Source organism: Lygodium microphyllum, unplaced genomic scaffold (genome assembly GCF_053477565.2).
Source record: "Lygodium microphyllum isolate KBCC unplaced genomic scaffold, Lygodium_microphyllum_v1.1.10 scaffold_257, whole genome shotgun sequence".
Taxonomy (NCBI): Eukaryota; Viridiplantae; Streptophyta; class Polypodiopsida; order Schizaeales; family Lygodiaceae; genus Lygodium; species Lygodium microphyllum.
In genome coordinates, this window is record NW_028229739.1 from 53205 (window position 1) to 76051 (window position 22847).

At 44.0% G+C, this 22847-nt stretch overlaps 1 protein-coding gene across 1 annotated transcript in view; it reads right to left on the minus strand.

The window, feature by feature from the left end:
* The window catches only part of LOC148008224 (signal peptide peptidase-like 4), a 74541-nt gene that overhangs the window by 28354 nt on the left and 23340 nt on the right, over window positions 1–22847 (minus strand). Inside the window, exon 4 of the mRNA XM_087674392.1 lies at window positions 3899–4024. Coding sequence (XP_087530518.1) covers window positions 3899–4024 — 126 coding nt within the window. The remainder of the gene's footprint in view (window positions 1–3898; window positions 4025–22847) is intronic.

Here is a 22847-nt window from a genome sequence, read left to right on the forward strand (position 1 = left end):
ATCTCCTCTTGCAGCCTGGGGGGCTCTGAATGAGGACCTTACGGAGGCCCTGTCACACACGAAGTAGGCTGTGTAGGAAGGGGAATTTGGGCTGTCGTGAAGATCCATCTCAAGGACGGCCTCCAATCACTGCCAAGCCTCGATCTACAATCTTGGAGACCGTTCTACAATAGGACCTTCCACGTCTGCCCTCCTGGTATGAGGTCACGGACTATTAGCTTGCCCAAGAGGGCCATACTCTGATGCTTTGGGTCTATGATCCCAAGCCCTCCCTCTAACCGATACCGGATGATGGTTGCCTATGCCACCTTGGCCCGGGAATCCCTAGAACTGTCTGACCCTGCCCAAAGGGAGTTCCGCACTAGGCAGCGAAGCTAAACTACAGAGGACGAGTAGAAGCACCAACACAAGGCGATGTACCAAGCTATCGCTAGGAGGATTTGGTTAACCACCAGGGCTCACCCTACTAGGGAAAGGCGAGCAGTACTCCAACAGGTCAGCGTCCTCCGAATAGATTCAAGGATTGGAAGAAACTACTAGGCGGGAGTGATGTGGAGTCCCACCTGGAACCCTAGGTATCGAACGGTCTATCCTCTACACATCCACCTAAATCCCAAGTGAACGCCCCACTCCGTGCTAAAGCCCGGGTCTATAAGGAAACCAACTGACTTTCGCCACTTGATTTTCACTCCCGCTGCAGTACAGAACACCTCGAGAGCCAATCTCACTCTCTCCAACATCAACTCATCACCCTCTATGTAGAGTGTTGTATCATCTGCATACTCTGAGTCTAACAGCTCCATCTCCTCTCTCATCGGAAGTCAGAGGCCGCGTAACCCGCTCATACATGACCTGAGGAAGCGAGACATCGCCTTTGCAAAGAGTAAGAATAGGTATGGGGCCAAGGAGCAGCCCTACCAAACCGATCTCTCCAGCCGAAACTCCTCCCCTCGCCTGCCACCTATGAGAACCCTACTGGTAACCAATCTATAAATTGCAGCGACCCCACGGATCCATGCATGGGGGAATCCCAACCTTACCATGGTGCCCTCTAAGAAGTCCCAGTCCACCCTATCATAGGCTTTCTCGAAGTCCAGGAGTAGTACTATCAGTCCCTAACCAGTGTGCTAGGCCCACTCTGTTGCCTCAAAGAAGTGAAGACATTGTCTAGGTCTCCTATCCTAGACAAAGTCTGTCTGTGTGTCATGAATGATGCCTGGAAGCACAGGGCAGAATCACCTACCAATCATCTTTGCCAATGCCTTATAGGCCACTGAGAGTAAGGTGATCGGTCTCCATTGGGATAGCTCCAACCGGTCTCTCCCTTTGGGGAGGAGACTAATAAGACCTGCCGAAAGACTCCCTGGCATCTATCCTGAAGTGAAAATCTCTTGGAAGGCTAGCAGTAAGGGGTCCTTCACCACCTCCCAGTAGGTGGTGAAGAATGCCTTAGAGAGGGCATTCTCTCCTAGGCATTTCTGCCCGTCCAGTGTATGGAAAGCCTCCTCTAGTTCCTTCTCTATGAAGGAGGCTGGGAGGGAGCGTCCCATTTTCTCCGTGACGAGGGACGAGATGTGATCCCAGACTTGCTGTCTACATCGATGTCCTCTAGCTGAGGCTATCTCCTGCTGGAAAATGCATCTGTAGTAGTCGGTGGCAATCTCCATCACCTCGTCTGGGCTAGAGCAAGTCCTCCCATACTGATCCCAAAGGCTACGTAACTATTCTCCTGAGGTGCGGGGCTGATGCACCTGGAAAAACTCCTTGCACATCAAGTCTTCCTTCCGCGCCCAGAAGACTGCAAAGGTACAGAATGAGAACTCCGAGCGTATGTCCTCTAGGCCGGCGATGGCTGCTTGCGCGCGCACCTCTTGTGCGTGGAGGATGGGATCCCCTAGTGCCTCCTATAGTAATCTCTGCATGGCTTCTAGGTCCCGCCGGTGTGCTCTCTCCTCCTCCTAGCTCCGTTGCTTGACCTGTAGGGCTGCCTCCTGTGGCAGATACTGCTCGACTCGACTAGGACCTCTCCAACCTGCTCTGTGATCCGATCCCTCTTGTCCCACTCCCTAGTCCAAATCTACTCAATCTCTCTCTTCACCTCCTCCCTCATATAGATCGAGTTAGGGATCCAACAGGATCGTGTGTCTAGGACAGATGGTGGGGGATCAAGTGTCAGGAGAACCGAGTAGTGATTGGACAAAGTGGTGCCCGCCAACTACTCTACCTGGCCTCTGCGAGAGCATCCCCACTCTCCCACATAGAGCCTGTCCAACCGCTCCAGCAGGACTCCACCTAGCAGCCTGTATCCCCAAGAGAAGTCTAGCGACCTCTCCCTCCTATGGAAAGATGGGTCTCTCCAAGCATCCCGTACTCCTACTGCCAGTAGAAAGACCTCCCATGCCTCTTGCTCCTCCCCAGCTATGCCCTGGTAGTTTCTGCCTCTGCCTTGTTGGTCCTCTAAGGCCTCCAGCTTGTTGAAGTCTCCTCCAACAATCCAGGAGTTCACCTCTGGGAGTCTTTGCTGCGATTTCCACCCAGAACCTGCTACATGCCCTAACCTCAATAGGGGCATAGACATTGAGGACTCCAAGGCACGAGTCTCCAATATCCAATCCGATCCATAGAATCCTCCCTACCACTATCGTCCCGTGGTCTCGTACATAGGCGGTGAGACTTGGGCCAATAGAGATGCATACGTCTCCACTCCTGCCATGGGCACCGATGGTGTGCTCCCAATAAGTGTGTGAACTGCTCGGGAGTACCTTCCCTACCCATTGGACCTGGGTGGAAGTGAGCTTGTGCTCCTGTAGAAGTAAGATATCGATCCGTCCGGCAAGGGCACGCTGCAGCTCCTACCGAACAATCAACTTCCTGGAACCACGTGCTCCACTATAGTGAAGGCTATTCACATTTCAAGATGCACAATGTAAACTCATAGTAGAAAAACATGTAGCTAACTGAACAAGCATTTGTTCGGTGTGGAAGCTGCTAACAAAGAAGAGAAGCTATGAGGCATGCGGATACGCTTTGTTGCCGGCATGGACGGTGAACTCCATTCCCCCATGGTAGCCCTTGAGCGCGGACCATTGGGGGTGATGGATGCGCCTGGTGGTACCACCAGGGCATCTATCAACCAGGCTGAGAGAGGCGAGACTCTGTACACTAGTAGAAGCAGGCTACCTATGCCAGGGGCCACTCGACCACATCCATCGGAGCTCTCCACTGTCGAGGGGCTCGAAAGATAATGCTCAAATGTGGGACCTGGGCCCCAGTCCACCAGTTAATGTCCATCATACAACCTGGCCATTGCTGGTAGAAAAGTACCAGTCCACCTTCTCTCATCCACTAGGAGATGTGCTCTGCCACCTACCTCTTCACCTCCTCCTCTATCTGTGTCGTCATCCAGTCTCCTATGTGAGAGGTCAGAAGGAAGAAGAGTAGTTAGGTCCATCTGGTGGTGCTAGTAGATGGACCTTGCCGCTCCTTGACTTGCATACCACGAAGATTCCCACCTCCAAGGGCTGTGGGAACTCTCCGCGCTCCGCAACTCTCAAGTAAGACCACAGCCCACTACAAAAAAACTCCTATGGTGGCACCTGCACCTATCTCGGGAAGGTGTGATGGGCGGCTGGGGTGTATATTCTGCTCTTCTTTGACCAAAAAAGAAGGTGCCACTTGCTCCAACAGAGGTCAAGTTGTGCTGTTAGAAGATAATTAGGCAGTTGAGGACTAACGAGACTCTTGCTAATGACAGTCCTACAAAGCATGGCATTTGATAAGCAAGATTTAGACTAATCTACTAGCAAACCTACATTCCTTGAAATATGTCTACACCAAAGCAAGCTATGATCAAACAGACTGAGTGCACAAACCAAAATTCTTAAGGAACATGTGATACCTTTACTACTTGAATTCAATGCCTGCTCCAAGCTTTCTCCTGCAGACTTTGGCAGTAAAACAGCTGGTATTTTTATATCTAAGAAGGTGCCTGCTTCATTTGCGTCGCACACCATCTTATATAGCTCTGCAACAAACAGTCCATTGCAACTGGTTACTTGACAAGAAAATTGAGGACCAGACTTTAGATTACAGCACATCAGCATTTTGGTGAGGAAAACAGCTGTTATCACATTTGGTATCTTATGAACGGGTACAGCCTAGAATGTCAAATAGAAAGTTTTGCACAACAGACTTTAGAGAAGTATTCCAAAAAGGCTTGGCATATGGGAACTATCAATGTTGCACTGTGTTTCAATAGACTACCATGAGCACGTAGCAGGTACAGCCTACAGACATTAATGCAAGAGTTTTATGTAAAAAGACATTACAGAAAGTACTGCAGAAAAGTTTACTATAGACAAATTACTGCAGAAAAGTTTAGTAAATTCTATAAACAAATTATGTGTCTTGAACTTTTCACGTCACACATTATGCCTTTTAGTTGGAGGCCATCAGCTACTATGTAGTTGTTATTCCATTTGAAGAAGCCCAAATCCTAAAAGACAAATGTATGATATTGTTAAGTAGTAATCGAACTAAAATTAACTAAATTCAATGTCTAAGATCAACTCATTGGGTTATTGAGTTTTTCAATGACCACCAAGCAACTGGAAATGGCTAGAACCATTCCTACAACAAGTGACAATAGATTGGAGCCTTACAAGAGCAGGTGACAACACCTCAAGGTCCTTCTAGTGCACATGACAGCATACAGGAGGGGGCAGCAGTCTTTCTAGTGATCCTAAGCTGTAGGTGACAGCTTCCATGGCTATTTGAATAGGGTAACAGCAGTTTTTCAGCATTTCTCATTATGAGACTCTAAAATTTCTCTCTACAAATCCCCCCGTCTACCAGGACCACATCCGAGGAGGCCACACCACAGTCGGATTAGAGCCATTATCACGAGACACCGTAGACTCACCACCAGGCATATCAGTGAAGCAGCTAGGGACCGCATCATAGCTGAGATCATGTGCAAATCTTGAGATCACCTACAGCCCATAGTCCCCACCACACTTTTGTACATGGTTCTATCAGATCTGGTTCTCCTTTCCTTTCCTTTTCTTTTCTATTGATGGAATAACACTACACATGGTTCAACCCTAGTATAGTCCCATCATATAGTTATTTTCAGTATTGTTTCATAGGCCACCCACTTATTTGTAATGTTATCTTTACCTTACTGATGAGATAACATTAGACATGGATGTACTCTGGATTTTGTCTCATAGGCCACATTGGCCTTATGTAGACATTAATATATCTATCTTTCTTTCTACAGCATTCTCTCTCATCCCCCATCCATCTCTCAACTTATCTCAGAAAAATCCAGCCATTTGAGTCATCGAAGGTGGAGATATCGGAAAACCTCTGCTATAAACCCTAATATACAACAAAAATTAGGACTTGAAGACCACCTCGAGATGCGTGCTCAGAATTGAGGGCCCGGGACTTCAATTCGAGTAGCTGAATTTGAGAAACTTCAGGGAGATTCATGAGGCCAGCCAATCAATATCAGATTTGGGGCTGAATTTGTCTTTCAAGGAGCAAGGTGAAGATCAATCCTCAAGCAAACCAAGGGGTAAATGTGTTCAAAGACTTGCTGGTCAATTTTGACAACAAGTGGAGTACTTAGATTAGCAGAGAAGGTCAAAGGATCTCAATTGTATTCCATCCATTTGCGATAAAGGTTAAAATAAATACCGCAAGAGACACCAATTTTCGAGCCAACATGCTGTCCAATGTCTAAGATTAAGTGGTAACCTTTGTATTTTCAATTTATGTGAATTAATTACTTGTTGTAATTAATGTTGATTTAAATGAAGTTAGTGTCACCCTATCCAATGAGGAAGGCTAGTTTCAGTAGGGTGGGTAGAGTGGAGGATTGGAGTACACTTGGAGATTGACCCCAACATACCCACCGTGCATTCGAGATGTGTGCACAGAGAATCCATATTTGTGTGTGGGCCACTAGACATAAGTATGGTAACAGACTACAATATAAGTAGCCCAAAAAGAGTGGAAAGGCACACTATTGGCAAAGGATGAAAATCCTTGCGTCAAAATGGCCCATAAAGTGTGTGAAGGCACACCATGAGCAAAGGATGCATATTCTTGCGTCGGAGTGGCAAATGAAATGTGTGGATGCACACCATAAGCAGGGGATGAATATCCATGTGCCTAAGTGGACACAAATACATATTCGAGGGGAGAGGGTTTATCCAACATAGCCATCCTAGGATAGACAGATATGCTCACTTGTAAGTGTGTGTAAGGTTCATTTCCGATAATGGAGTACCATGATACAAAGTCGCTTCACCTATGCATTGCTAACATGTGGAACTGAAAAGAAAAATATACTAGGAACAAAAACACAATATCCTAATCCTATATTCCCAAACATGGAAAGAATTGAACCTAAGACGGATGATGAAAAGTATAGAATCTAAACCTAAGATATAAAAAGCAAAAGAAAGAGAATCCAAGTTATCAACCCAAAAGGGGGGAATGGGAGGGAATTACAATGGATTGACACCAATAACATGCTCATATGAAATGGAGATATTGTAACGAGTATACCTAAAGACATATGCATGTCTCTAGAGCATCCTCTATGAACATCGACATACTTAAATCATTCATGGCCATCATGATGACTTAGATCTAGATCCTACTCATTATAAGGAATAACAAGAAAGTTTTTTGTTCATATGAATCAAAAGAATAATACAAATCATATCAGTAGCCCTAGGAGGGTGGATAGGCACACTATAGGAGGATGGAAACCCTTGCGTCAAAGTGGCCCATGAAGTGTGTGAAAGTGCACCATAAGTATCCCTGCATCTAAGTGGCAGAAGGAATGTGTGGAGGCACATCATAAGCATGTCAAAAGTGGATACAGAGGAAGCATAAACAGATACTGTAATAAACTGTTGAACTCAAGGACAAAAGGGAAAAAACGCAAAAGAACACTGCAAAGAAGAGAACTCGGAAGAATGCTTGGACAATGGAATCCCATATACCAAACACAAGAATGTCACGTACAACAGTGAGTCACTAACTGCGTAGGCAATGGCACCAGCTCCCTCTCTCCAACAAAACCTGTAATTGATGAATGACCGATTGAGGGAGAGCCTAGAATGGATGGCAGCAGGTTAACCAGCATTTAATGTTGGTCGGCCAGCAATAAATGCCAAAATAAGCATCAACATAACCACAAAAAACTTCCTAAAATACCTAGTAATGCCCCACAACCAAGCCCAGACACACACGAGCTGACTAGACTACTAACACCCTCTCTTAGGTCATGGGTGATCCAATACAATACAATGATACAATAATAATAACTCATCATAGTCGATACAACAAAGACCATCACAATAGAGCCATGGATACCCAAGCAGTGGGTGATCCAACTACCACCAAGGTCCCTTAGAGAGAACCTACGTATCAATGTCGATCGTACCAAAACCTAAAACTAGAGAAAAATCATAGTAGATCTCTCTTTTTGTCATCAATGTCTTGCAATAGCATACAAGACCATCTTGTCAAAAATGCCTCTAAACATGCATGACCATGGATTCCCTGCCTTTGGCCAAGACCGCCAAAGTGTCCCCACATGTGAGCTCGAACTAGGAACCATTCCTACTCTTTGTCAAGTAACAGTCCATCATGAACGTGAAAGTCAATCCCAACTCCAAGATTTCAAACCTCCTAGACTTTAGTTGATGCATTATGTTGAGAAACACAGATCTTGAGCGAGGTTAGCTATGGAGGTTGGAAGTCAAAGACAAGAAGCATGTTGATATAGACTAGACACACTAACTATTACTCAATTGAATTAGGCTCCAAGATAGATTAGCTGGGACTCATAAACACAATCTTGAGTAGACATGGACAAGACTAAAAGTACAAAGTACAATAGCATTCCATTCAAATGATTATCAAGTACACTCTTTTATAGTTACAAGATGGTACCACTTTCATCCACTATGCCTATGGAATAAAGGCAACTCTTCCTAGATTGAGCTGCATGTTTCTTGCATAGTTGTTCTAAAGAGGCACATATGGGTGTGATTGTATATTTCTCAACACATTTGAGAAGTCCTCTCTAGAACTTGTGCACCTATATACCTCTATAGATGAGGCTCACCAACCCCACCTCACCATCCTCTCACACTCCCTCTCTAGCACTAGAGAGTCATGAGGGATGACCGTATCACCTACACTAGAAAGCAAAAAGAGGAGTTGCTAAGCCCTTTCCGAAATCTAAAGAAGATATCCCTATCCATGCCTTGGCCTTGGCCTTGGCCTTCGCCACAAGATCCGAGTCGGAATCCAAGGAAGAGGATCACTCAACAGAAGAGTTCGAATCCTGCTTCTTCTTATTCTCCTCCTTTTTCCTTGAAGCCACTAACTCTTTGCAATCCTTATGCAAATGGCCCTTCTTACCACAATTATAACACTATGCCTTCAATTTCTTCTTCCTGCCACCCCTCTTTGGAGTTCTAAAGGCCTCAGTCGAACCACCAGACTCTCGTGGAAGCCTCCCCTATAACCTCAAAGATGTCCCATGCTCAAGCAACATCGAGGACATCTATAGAAAACTAACGGATGTCAATGATGTCTAAGCCCTCAAAGCATTGGTGACTCCATTAAACTCTGGAGGGAGCTTGTAGAGCATGGTCCCCACAAGATGAGCCTCTGGAAATGCGGATTGTATGCTTTGAAGCTAGTCTTGTACCTATGTGACAAAAAGTAAGAAAGACTCAATAGTATATTTCTGGTCGAACTTCATCTGGTGGAGCTGTCCATAAAGAATGACCACACACATAGGCAAAGGAGCCTCGTACAACATCTGAAGCTTCGCCCGAATCACTAGAGACGTCCTACAAGAGGTAACTGCCAAAAGGACTTCTTTAGAGATGCACTAAAGAAGAGTAGAATATGCAGGAGTATCATCAATATCCCATGTGAACACAACTTCTTCATAGTTGTCCTCAAAATCAGCTGAAAGAGGAAGAGGATGCTCAGGCCACTCACAAGCTCCAGACACAACGTAGCATAACCACTTTTGCACAAGCCATGTTTTCATAACAATACTCCATGTTAGGTAATCAGCACCATGTAATTTGTCATCAATAGAACAATAGGGGAAGAGCCATCTAGAGAGGATAGGAAGAGAAAATAAATGAAAGAAGAGGAGGAAAGATAGAGTACTGCCAAAGCATAGCACAAACTGCACCAAACAAAGTTCGAACATAGTGTTTGATCACAAAATCTGCAAAAACCAAGAAGAATCAGCCAACACAAGAGCTGAAAATGTTGTCGCATAGCCTTCAAGAGCCCAAGAGGCTGAAAACGCAAAGGTTGCAAGTCAAAACACAAACAAAAGAGGCATTAAATGCAGTCACCAGCAGTAATATAATGCAGAAAATTAAAAAACATGGGTAGCAATGGCATTAAATGCAGTCAAGCAGCTTGTGAGATGAACGCAGCAGCAAAACACCAATTTTTGATGGCTGAAAGGTCTTTGAAACTGGTCGCCCAGCTGCAACAAACAAAGATGGAAGCATAAACAGATGTTGTAATAGACTGTCGAACACAAGGATAGAAGGGAAGAAACACAAAATAGTACTACAAAGAAGAGAACTCAAAAGAATGCTCGGGAAATGGAATCCATACACCAAACACGAGAAAGTCACGTACAATACTGAGTCACTAGCTGTGTAGGCAATGGCACCGGGTCCCTTTCTCCCAACCTATAGGTGATGAATAAAAAGATTGAGGAGGAAGCCCATGTTAGAATTTGCCAATTCTATGGGCAGTGCCCAATGTTTTAGTTGGTTGGTTTGTAGTGTGAACACAACTACATTAATAAGTTGTCACCACTTTTGGAGTTAGTTCTAGAGTTAAATGAACTCTAGTTGAGTTAGGGATAGGTCTAACTTACTTAAACCTATTATACTTTCACTCTAGTATAGTTAGGGATAGGTCTAACTTACTTAGACCTATTATACTTTCACTCTAGCATTCTAGCACTTGCATCTTTTGAGTGTGGAACTGCTCCCCACTCTTGCTCATTGTCTTGTATTCACTCTCTCTCTCTTCCTCCATTTCCAACATTTGGTATCAAAGCAGCTTCTATGCACAGATTTTGAACAGCCGCCATCAAACGGTGCCACTCCGCCAAGGTCTTGCTACAGCCAGCCAACGTTCAGCCCGAAAAAGAGAAAATGCTGTTTTGGAGAAGGTGCTATTGCTGTTTTCAAACAGCCACCATCAAGCGGTGCCACTCTGCCAAGGTCCTTGGCCAACATTTAGCCCGAGGAAGAGAAGTTGCTGTTTTGGAGGAGGTGCTACTGCTATTTTCAGGCTGCATACAATCCTATATGCAATCTTGCACATAACTTTGCACACATAGCCCCTCTCAACCCTATCGTAATATTCTCAGCCCTGCCCACCATTTTCTCAACCTTGCTCGCCATTTTCTCAGCCTAAGAAAAAATGCAAAAACCCCAATTTTCCAAATTTGGGGGTTTTCGAAAATTTCTGCAATTTCTCATTCGTCTCACTCATCTCATACCTAATTTCAAAGAAATTTTTAATTTCTCAAACTATGCCAAGAAATTTGGGGATTTTCAACCAACTTTTCCAATTTCTAAAATTTCTCCAAATTTAATCAAGGAAAGTTGGGGCTTTTGCCCGATTCGAGTTCCCGTGCGTGAATCTCCACCGAAATTGCTAACATTGCACAATTTCTTCGACATTGGCGCAAGAAATTTGGGGCTTTTCAGTTTTTTGGCTTTGGCATACATCACAAGGCACATTCCAACTGCTGGTTACTATTGGTACCAATCATGAGGCGACATTTTTGTAGAAATTCAAACTGTAAGGTATAAATTTCTTCAATTTCTTTGAAATTTTGCAAAGAAATTTGGGGCATTTTCCCAACATGCATTCCAAAGGGGGAAAATAGTGATACAGCAGCATTAATTGCTGCTACAGTCAAATTGAATAGTAAATCTGGAGGAAATTCAGAAATGTTGGTGAGAATCGGCATTAAATTGCTGGAATTTGTACTTTTGTGGGCACCCATTACGAGGCAGATGTATTACAACAGTATACAGCAATGCATTGCTGTTATTATTGTGGCTGAGTGCTATTTCAAGTGACAATGTGCACACTTTGGCATTTGTTGACAGTTTGGCACTTGTTTTATAATCCCAAGGGATTTTTGGTACTTTGAGGAGTACACACATTATACTTCAGCATCGAAGTATTTGGCTGCAGATTTTTGTTCATTAATGACAACATGGCACGTTAGGGAACTAATGATCGGAGCAGAATTCTTGGTGTCCTCACTTAGGAGGACAAGCTTGATGGCTCCAACTACCCATTGTGGAGTTTTATGGTGCACAACCTTCTTGTTGCGAAGGACTTACGGGACTATGTTATAGGTGACTTGCAGTGACCTGGAGGTCTTGCACCTCAGACACCTCAACATCATGCTTGAGGACAAGTTGATGGTGGTGCTGCTGCGACTACCCCTTCTCCCCCTCCTACAGAGAATCAAAGAAAATGGGATTTGAAGGATGCTCAAGCACTTTCTTTGATAGCATTGTCAGTAAAAAGCATTATTCTATACATTCGGTCTTACAAGACCTCAAAATCAGCATGAAACATACATGAGTGTATGTTTGCAGCTTGCAATGAGGCCAAGATCTCCTATCTTTGCAAAGAGTCGGCCAATGTGAACATGGACGAGAGTGATAGCATGACGGATCACCTTACACACATATAGGATTTGCGTGAGCATTTGCATGAGCAACTACTCAAAGTTGATGAGATTATTCAAGATGTTGAATTGGTGAACATCACATTGAACTCTCTTCTAGAATCATATATGGGTTTTCACAACTCTTTGATGTTGTCTTTGAGGGAAAGACAACAACCCCTTACATTTGTGGAGTTGGGAAGCCTCTTGTTGCAAGAGGAACAGATTCGAAAAAATGTTGCACTATGTTCAGGTGATGTGGCTATGCTTTCCAAGTTCAAAGGCAAAGGAAAAGCCGGGTAAAATGCAAAAAATCAGCAAAAGGGTGATAATGGACAGCCATCGAACAAGCCTGTCCAAGACTTGATTTAATTCCAAAAAGAAGGGAAAATGCCATTATTGCAAGAGCCCAGTCACTATATTGATGAATGCAGAAAGAGATTGGCCAAAGAGAAGAAGAAAGACTTCTGTTTGGCTGTCCAAGAGGCATCAGCAAACAAATCAGCTTATGGTAATGCTTCAACCAACTTTGTGAAGGAGGATTATGCATTTCTTACATGCAGTTATGATTCTTCTTAACTGATTCTTATATGGCTGATTCAACATTTAATGCTGCTGAAATGTAGCAAACATGGTATTTTGACAGTGGTGCATCAGAGCACATCACTTCCAGAAAGTGCTAGCTTACCTCCTTGCATTCAGCCCCTAGTATGAAGTGTGTCAACATGTGCGAACAGCAGTAGTTATGATGTTTGTGGCATTGGGACAATCACTACTATTACTACTGCACATGGTTCAAACTTCATGCTTCTAGATGTATTGTTTGTGCCTAACATTACAAAGAACTTGTTGTCTATCTCTGCTTTTAATAAGAATGGTTTTCATGTCACCTTTGAGGATGACAAATGTATTGTCAGAGATAGAGAGATGGACTATGCACTCAGGCTGTCCAGCACCCTATACAAGGGTTTATTCTTGTTAGACACTTATAACAAACAATCTCATAATGCTCTAGCAGTCACATCACTAGTCTTACGCCCACTCAAAATGTGGAGCTTTGGCATACCCATTATGAACATATGAGCTTTGGGAGTGAGGTGTCACATGGTAGATGCATTGCCTCCAGTGGAAACTCCACCTCCTCATGCATGTGACAGATGTATTTTGGGCAAGATGTACACGTTTGCCTTCAAAAACGATAGTGCAGTACGTACTGTCCCAAAAATGCAGCTCATTCACTATGATATTTGTGGTCCCATGAGGACACGTGTACTTGGGAGTCATCTTTACTTTGTTCCATTTATTGATGACTACTCGAGATATACATAGGTGTATGGGCTGAAGGCTAAATCTGATGTATCCATGCATTTTAAACATCTTGTGGTAAAGCTTGAGGCTGAAACTGGTTAAAAAGTGCAGACACTTCGCACAAATAGAGGGGGAGAGTACATGTCTCATGCATTTGAGACATATTTGTTGGATCATGTTATTATGCATAAAGCCACTATTAGAATGACTCCTCAACAAAATGGAGTTGCTAAAAGGAAGAATCACACTCTCATGGAAATGACTCATTGTATGTTGAAAAGCAAGGGGCTGACCGATAAATTTTGGTTAGAAGGGCTTCAGTGTGCCAATCATGTATTGAATCATGCACCTACAAAGGCTTTCAAGACAATCACACTATTTAAAGCTTGGTATGGCAAGAAACCCAAAGTTGACTATGGTGTTTGGTTGCATTGCCTACACACATGTTCCGAAAGAGCTTTGTGGGAAGCTTGATGATAAGGCTGTAAAATGCATTTTTATTGGCTACAATTCAAAAAGCGAAGGCTATTGCATGTATGACCCACGCATGAAGAAGGTGTTTATCAATAGGGATGTCATATTTTTTGAAAATGCAGCATTTTCACATGACCAGTTTCAAATGCCAACCACACATGACATTTGTGATGTTTTTGAAGGGCCTTTTATCACTTTCTTTGGAGTATGTGCCTGCTGTAAACGGCAAGACAGACTTATCTTATTACAACAAGTTGTTGCTACTCCATATGCTCCTGAACAGCAGGGCATTGATGACGGTTTGCCGCATGCAATGGAGGCAACAATTCAACATGAAAGGGCTCCTGTAAATGCAGCCAAAACAGTCCTAAGATGGCTGTTACAAACCCTCCAAGAGAGTAAAATGGATACTCTTTTACCTCAGCGCACTAGAAGCACATGATGCAAGGGGGGCACATTTGGCTGATATATCAAAAGTAGATGATTGTGATGAGCATGTATTTATGAGCTCACTATTGGATGATGATGAGCCTACTTCCTTGGATGAAGCTCAGCAAGATGTACAGTAGATGCACCGTGCAGGAGGAGTTAGACTCCATTGACACTAACTCTACATGGGATCTATCACTTGGTAAGAAGGCCATTGGCACTAAGTAGGTTTTAAACTCACACGTAAAGTTGATGTTACAATTGACAGGTATAAGGCACAGTTGGTAGCAGAAGGCTATGCACAAAAGAAAGGCATAGATTATAAGGAAACTTTTGCTTTGATATTCCATATGAGTACGGTGAGATGTGTATTGCAATGGCTGCAAATTGGTTGGAAAGTAGCATTATTGGATGGGGATTTGCATGAGGATCTTTATGTCACAACCTCCAAGGTTTGTGATTAAAGGGAAAGAGCACATGGTATGCAAGTTGCGTAAAGCTCTTCATGGTCTTAAACAAGCTCCTCATACATGGTACTCAAAAATTAATGCATATTTAGCCAGCAAAGGGATCAAAACTAGTCCAACTGCTCCCACTCTATACATTAAGAATGAAGGGAAAAACTTGCTAATTATCATTCTTTATGTGAATGACATGCTTCTCACTGGATCTACAGAAGGAAAATTTGCATATTTTAAGATTGATATAAAACATGCATCTACCATGTCAGACATGGGCGATTTACACTATTATTTGGAGATTCAATTCACCCAAAATCAACATGGTATCATCATGTCACAATCACAATGTGAGAAGGTGGACAGGATCGAAGCTCAGCTGACAATGGAATAGACAATGTGTAGAGTGGAAGCACGACACCCAATGCAACAGACCGAAAGTGTAAAATGAAAGTACAATGAAAGTACAAGGTACAACACTTAAACCTTAGGGTTGTAAGAGGGTGTTCACACCCGAAGTGTGTGCAACACAATAAGTGTCCATAAATATATAACATAGGTACATAAAATAAAGAGAATAAATCTGGGAAAAAAAACCTCTTGTATGGAGAGTAAAAAGTGCCCCAGCGTCCTACTGAGATCACCGACACTCCTGTTTAAGTGCAGTTGTGAGTGAAACCCAACAAACCCCCCTTGGAGTAAAGAGTGAACAAAATACAAGGGTCATCCTCAACCAAAGGAGATCAAATTTAAAGCATTGCAAAATGCTTCGAATTTGTCACAAGGAAGAGCTTTGGTGAAGATGTTTGCCACATTACTAGTGGTAGGACAATAGACAAGGTTGATATCTCCGACATGTAGCCTCTCACTAACAAAGTGATGATAGATCTCAATGTGTTTCGTGCATGCATGAAACATTGGGGTCCATGCCACTGCAATTGCACTCTATTTATCACTGAACAAAGGAGTAAGCTCCGGACAGATACATCCAGATCAGCTAGAAGAGTCTAAGCCATACACATTCAACTGTGGTAGTGAAAGCTGCCTTGTATTCAACTTCACATGACAATGTGACAACAGTGGACTGTTTGTTGCTAAGCCAAGATATGCAAGATGAGCCAAGAAAGAAACAATTACCACTAGTGGAGTGACGTGAATCATAATCACCAGTCCAATTAGAATCACTGTAAGCATGTAAGTGCAATGGTCCCCCCTTGGCGTAAAGCATTCCAAGAGATCTAGTACCCTGCAAATCACAGAAAACATGCTTGACAGCTTGCCAATGTGACATGTGTGGTTGATGTATATATCTGCTCAGGGCTAAAACTGTAAACTATATGTTCGGCCTAGTATTACATAGGTAGATAAGGCATCCAACCGCTAGAGCATGTGTGTGTATATCAAACAAGTCACTGTCATCATGCAATGACAGCTTCAGTCCAATTTCCATTGGTGTATAGATTGGCTTGCAATCCTGTAAGCCAAACCTCTCAAGGAGTTTATCAATGTATCTTAACTATGATAAACCGATACCTCTAGTATCATGTATGAACTGAATGCCCAAGTAATAATGCAAAGACCCCAAGTCTGACATCTCAAAAGTTTGCAACAAATTTTGTTTAAATGTTGAAATCTGATTAGCATGTGTCCCTCTAAGCAAAAGGTCATCAACATATAGACAAATGATCAGCATGGATCCCCCCTCTTTACATATGTAAAGAGTAGACTCTGATGAGTTGTTTATGAACCCTTAGCTGAGTAAAAAGGCATCAATCTTTGCGTATCAAGCTCTAGGAGCTTGTTTCAAGCCATATAAAGTCTTTTTCAGCTGGCAAACCAAGCGTTCAAATCCCTCAATTCCAAAACCAATGGACTGTTATACATATACTTCTTCATGAAGTTTCCCATGTAAAAATGCAGTCTTTATATCTAACTAATGCATAGTCCATCCATAATGGGCAGCCAAAGCAACCATACACCTAATGGTAGTCATGCGGGAAGTAGGAGAAAATGTCTCCTCATAGTCAATGCCTTTCTTCTGTGCATAGCCCTTAGCTACAAGCCTAGCTTTATATTTGTCAATGGATCCATCTGCATTCCTTTTCAGCTTGTAGATCCATTTTGTTCCAATGGCTTTCTTCTCAATAAGCAAAGACACTAAATCCCATGTTTGATTCTTAATGATGGAATCAAACTCAGCTTGCATTGCTGCCATCCAATGCATACTATGTTGTGCATCCTCAAAACATTCAAGCTCCTCATCATCAACTGTATTTGCTGCCATAACAAACTCCATGGTATATGCAGTATCATGCATACGAGCTTGCCTTCTAGTACGACCAACCATGGAAGCATCCAAATGACTATCTTTCATAGTCTATAAATACCATCTAGGCATTTGTCTTTCCTCCTGAATGTGCACAAGCTCTTGCTGAATTTCAAATTCAGCACTTTGCTGAATATTCAGATCAACCATTGGCTAATTTTCTGCATTTTCCAAGCAGCAGCTGACTGAACATTAATTCATTTACTAAAACTCCAGCTGAATCACCAAATGAAATGGGCAGCATCCCTTCAAATACATCACTAGCAGCCTGATATGTATCAAAACCAGCAAGGGATAATTCTGATTTTTCATCGAAAAGTACATCCTACTGACAAATACCTTTTTAGAGACGCGATCATATAGTCCGTATCCTTAGCTCTCACTGATGTACCCCACAAAAATGCATTTGACAGCCTTGTTATCCAACTTTTTTCTAAGTACCTTGGAATGTGAGCATATGCAAGACACCCAAAAGTACGAAAGTGCCCAATAGAAGGTTTTCTGCTGTTCTAAGCCTCAAAAGGCGTGATATTCTTTAATGCTTTGGTGGGGCATCTGTTCAAAACATGGCAAGCACACATAATGGCTTCCATCCAAAAACTGTGTGGCAAGCTCTTTGCTTTCAACATACATCTGGCCATCTCCATGAGTGACCGATTTTTCCTCTCTGCAACCCCATTCTACTGTGGAGTATAAGCAATAGTGAACTGATGAACAATGCCCTTCTGTTTCAAAAAAGAATTCAGCATAGAGGACATATATTCCCCCCCTCGGTCCAAACGGAGAGTCTTGACCCTACAACCAGATTGGTTCTCAACAAGTGCCACAAAAGGCAAAAATGCATCATACTCTTCTGACTTTTTAACTAAAGAATAGACCCAGCAGAAGCGAGTAAAGTCATCAATAAAAGTCACAAAATAGTAACATCCACCTAATGACTTTGTTTGCATAGGGCCACATACATCTGAGTACACTAACTGTAACCTAACTATGGCTCTAAAAGCAACATCACAGGGAGACGAAAACCGATGCATTTTTCCCAAAATACATCCCTCGCATAAGTGCTCAAGAGGTCTCTCCAAGAGAGGTAATCCATCTAGCATCTGGGTACGCTGTAAAAGCATCAAGCTACCATAGTTTACGTGCCCCATGCGAGCATGTCATAACTCCTCTTGTAACATAGCAGAAGTAAGAGTGGACGGTAAATATGCCAATCGATCAACTGAAAGAGCATGCAACTCATATAACCCATGACATAGAGTGCCAGTCAAGACCAAAGTCATGTGTTCCTTATCTCGCACCATGCATCTATCATCATCAAAGGTGACCTACAAACCACACCATGCCAAAGAAGAAATAGATAACAAATTCTTCTTTATACCTAGCACAAACAAAGCATCCTATAGACGGAGAATAGAGCCATCAATGGCTGTGAGCACAATCTCTTCAATACCTCTAACAGGGTATGATGCATTGCTGGCACACAGTATTGACTTGCCAACTGGGGTTGCACCAGTAGAAGCAAACAAACCTCTACGAGATGTGATGTGCCTAGAAGCACCACTGTCAAAAAACCATGTGCCAGCATCCTCAGTAGAGCTAAATGCTTTGTCAGCCCAAGAAGAGTCGTAATTGCATGTGTAAAAACAATAGTCCATGTCTGCAATAAAGGACATTGGCTCAGTAGCAATGGAAGGAGCATCAAAAACAGACATTCCTAACTCCTTTTTCTTCTCCTTGGCTATGCACTTTCTACACTCAGTAAAGTAGTAGCCTGGCTTCTTGCAATAATGGCATTTGCCCTTCTTGGCTTGAGTACCCCCTTGTTTCTTATTACCCTATGAAGTGCCTGAAGTCCTAGAGCTCTGTGGAGCATTCTTTGCTTGGCTGCCCTTACCCTTCTGCCGTGCCATAAAAGCCTACTCAGAGGCAATAACATCCACACCATTGTTTCTATCAAAAGATGACATATCAGCGAGACAGTAGGGTTTGGGGGAAGGAACACGGAGTGAACTCAGCAAACATGGAGAAAAGAAGAGAAGAGAGAAGAAATTTTGATGAATGGAATGATGAAGTTTCGAATCATGGAGTGAATGTGATACAAGGGAACAAGGGTGCCATAGCACAAGGAAGATGATGAAGATAGCCACGAACCACGAACCGCAATGGTCTCCTAAAGGGGTGTGAGGGTAGTGGAGAGGCTGGAGAGAAGAGGTGATGGGGACTGAATGAATCAGCCGTAAGGAATGAATGAGAGAGTGGCCTATAAATAGGCACAGTTAGTCTAGGATGGCACCCCTTTTTGGGGCTGCAAACCCTAAACGCAAAACGCAAAAACGCAAAAATACAAACTACGGGTGAAGGGTAAAGGGTTTCTCAACACCCCCTCTCAGGTCCAAAAAAGGGGGACAAGAGAAGAGTGAGGTGGAGATGCAATGCTACATGCTGAAGAATGCTCATGCAGTAGGTGCCACTTGGATAGTGTCCCTCGTGGGAAAATTGATCACTTATCCAAGCGCCCTAGTACAAAGATGATGAAAACATGCAATGCATAGGAGGAATGTCGGACTTTGTGTGGTGCCGAGAACCATAAGGATATGCCCGTACTCGATCTTGGGAGGTGGCTCCATGCTAACCAAGTGACCAAAGGCAAGAAGAGAAGAGGAGGAAGAAGATGTAGAGAATCCCTAAGATCCAAGATTTCCACCAGAAAGGAAACCTGTAGTAAAGAACAGTAGATAGAGTGAATTGGAGAACCCAAAACTCAACCTCAGGAGAGAAGCTACTAGCTCCGTGCATCCATGTTGGAAGGAATACAAAGGCCTCATCACCAAGTCACAGCTGAACCACCAAGGTCTCAATCAAGGTGGTACCTGAAGATCTTGGGTATCAGTAGAAGAGATGACTGGTCGAAGACAGCCACCCCAAGAAAGTAGAGGATGGGTGAAGAACTTCATGTGGAGTAGGTTCCCCCTTTGAGATGGGAGATGGAGAGGCCCCCGCTAAAGTCGAAGAAAAAGTAGATGCCCCCCTCCGAGGGCAAAGAAATAACATCCCCCTCTGAATCCCCCTATGAAGTAGATAGGAAATCCAAAAACTCATGGATCACGGACTCTGAAATATCTGATGACGAAGGAAGTACCGCTGGTCAGGCCGAAGAAGATATCTGGGGTGCCGAAGAGGTTCCAGAGGTGGCCTCTCGAACCTAAGTAGTCGAGGGTGGGAAAGGGTAGGGCTCAAAATGAGCAAGAGGTGGGCAACAGCCGCTGTCTCTCAATGGAGCAGACTGGGTAGCCAAGAAGAGGAAGGAGTCGAGCAGCCACTGTCTCTCGAAGGAGCACACTGACGAGGCGACGATATCAAACAATCACTGTCTCTCGATGGAACGGACGGCAAATCCATAGGTCATGGAAGCCACTGTACCTGAAAATAACTGGAAGAAGACTACCGTTGGCATTGCGACGATCTCCAAGAGGTCGTAGCGCCAATGGATCCTCCATGTGCTCGAAAGGACTTAGTGTGCATCGGATGCGTCTTATTGCCTTGAGCATAGTACTCTGATAGCTGATGCAAAACAATCTCTGTGGCCCAGAAAGGAGAGGTGGCACAAGGAGTGCCTGGTGGAAGACACATATACTCCGGGGGGATGGGGAGCAAAGGTTGAACTCAGCAAACATCGGTGGTGTGTCCAATGATGCCACAGTAGGAGCACCCAGTAGTCTGGTCATTTATTAGTAAAGAAGCCATGGATACCAGTGTGCCTTGCTGAAGAAGGAAGAGGTCAGCCACCATGAACCACGAACCGCAATGTCCGCCTCAAGGGCTGTGAGAGCAATCTGAAGCACGAACTGCAATGTCCACCTCAAGGGGCTAGAGAGCAGTGGAAGGGTTGGAAGTGAGCTGCCAGTGGGAGAAGGATGCAGCCAGCAGTAAGAGGTTGCAACCAATAGAAAAACGCAAGTGAGGAGAGAGAAATACTAAAAACGTAGGCAACAGGTGAGAGAAAGACTAAAAACGCAGGCAGGACAACCTGCAGAAGAGAGAAAGACTAAAAACGCAGGAAAAAAACAGCGGCAACGCCGCAGCAATCAATATGCTGAAAACAGCTCTGAACAGTGTGTGGTAGGCTGGAAATAGGCGCCAAACTATTGTAGACAGCAATGGCCAGCTTGGACTGCGATGTCCTCCACATCCGGGGTGTGGGCAGCAAGCTGAAATACCTGAAATATGCAAAAACGAGATTGTTTTCTAAATGGAGAGTGATCAGCAACAGTCACTTTGCTGTAAACAGCTACAAACTATGAGTGGAAGGCTGGAAACAGGTGCTAGAGCAAACTGAAGCACACTCTATCAAAATCGTCTGTAATGCACACAGTCCAAGGTGCATTCAATGCTCAACAACACTATAGAAGCAAAAGCCCCAAAATTTCTTGCCCCAAAATGCTCAAAAACAATCTATCTCAGACTGAAACTGTTGTACATTTGCCAATCTTTGAACTGACAACAAAAGCCCCAAAATTTCACAAAATTTCTGCGTGAAATGTGTCCCAGACACTTGCAAAAGCAGAGAAATGCTGCCTAGGCATAAGCCCCTTCCAGTGAATGAGATTTGAAATAAAAATTGATTAAAATTTTTCTTTTACCCTAATCTCGACTGTCAGCCAGTACGAACAAACTTGGCAGGTGCTGATGAAGCTCAAGCTGCAGGTTGGTGCGCTACACACTGAACCAGAGTGGCGGACGGGTGGCGGCACAGTTCCAAGCAGCATTGCAACGTATGCAATTGAGGACATGGCGGGCTGGTGGCTCAAGGCACAGGATACGGGCCAAACGGGTGCTGCTGAAGCAGTTGAGCTAAAATATGCATTACTTGCTGATTAGCCTCTTAAACAGCCCCAAAACACACTAAAAATGCTCTTTTAGAGTAAAACCCTAAAACGAGGAGCGCTTCGAGAGAGTTCAGCGAAAGCCCTAAAATGGAGAGCGGTTCAAGAGAGTTTAGTAAAAACCCTAATTATTGGGGCGCCCATCCACATCTATAAATAGATAGGCTGCCCCCATTCAGCCATTATCCTTGTTTGTAGATTACACTAGCCCACACACCCTCTGCTGTTGTTGGTGCCCAGTTTCCAACCTACAGCCCGCCTCCATCTACTGTCCAGCCATCATCGACTGCAGCCACATTATCTTCAGTCTGTCCATTGCTATAGGCGACAGCTCTCAGCTGCTAGCGATTGCTCCAGACTGTTGTTCATCTCCAGGGTGTCAGCCAGCTTGCGTTTTCAGCATTGCATGCCCTAACACTCTCAAACACTGTTTCAACCTGCTGTTTACAGCACACTATGCACAGTTTCCAACCTCCAATCGGTGGTACACTGCTGCGTTTACCAGTTTCCAGCCTCCAAACTGCTGCGTTTTGGTGACCAGTCTGCTGCCATTCACTATTCAGCACTCCTACACTCCGATTGGTGGTCACAGACTTGGGATCCGTCTTCGGTGGACGTCACACTCCAACATTGCTCTGCCCTTGAGCACACTATACACTCTTACATTCATTTACAACATTCATTCACTTCAGAGTTGTGTTCTCTCTCTCCGTTCTTCTGTTTGTGTTTGAGTTTCTATGTTTGAGTTTTGAGTTTTGAGTTTTGCGTTTAGGGTTTGAGTTTTTGAGTTTTGCGTTTAGGGTTTGAGTTTTGCTCTCTGTGTCTATGTCTATCTCTTTGTGTTTCTATCATGGTCGTACACTGTGTGTCCTCAGTGCAAACCCTAGCAGTTTCCTTTACAGGGGCGTGTCAGGTGCAGGAGACAGGCCAGGGGGCTACGCAGACAGGGTAGGGGCGGCACAGGTAGGTGGGGCACACAAGGCAAGGGCGTCACAAGCAGCTAACGAGCGCTACAAGGGCGTTGTTGCCACCACACACGGAGCTGGCAGACTTCTAGCGCAGGGGGCAGACTGGAACAAACTAGGTGCCTGTTTGGCAACCCTACAAGTCTGGAGATGGAGCTGACTGTTGGACTGCATGTTGAGAAGCTGGAGCATGGCGGTTCAGCTGGCGGTGGCCACAAGCTGGGC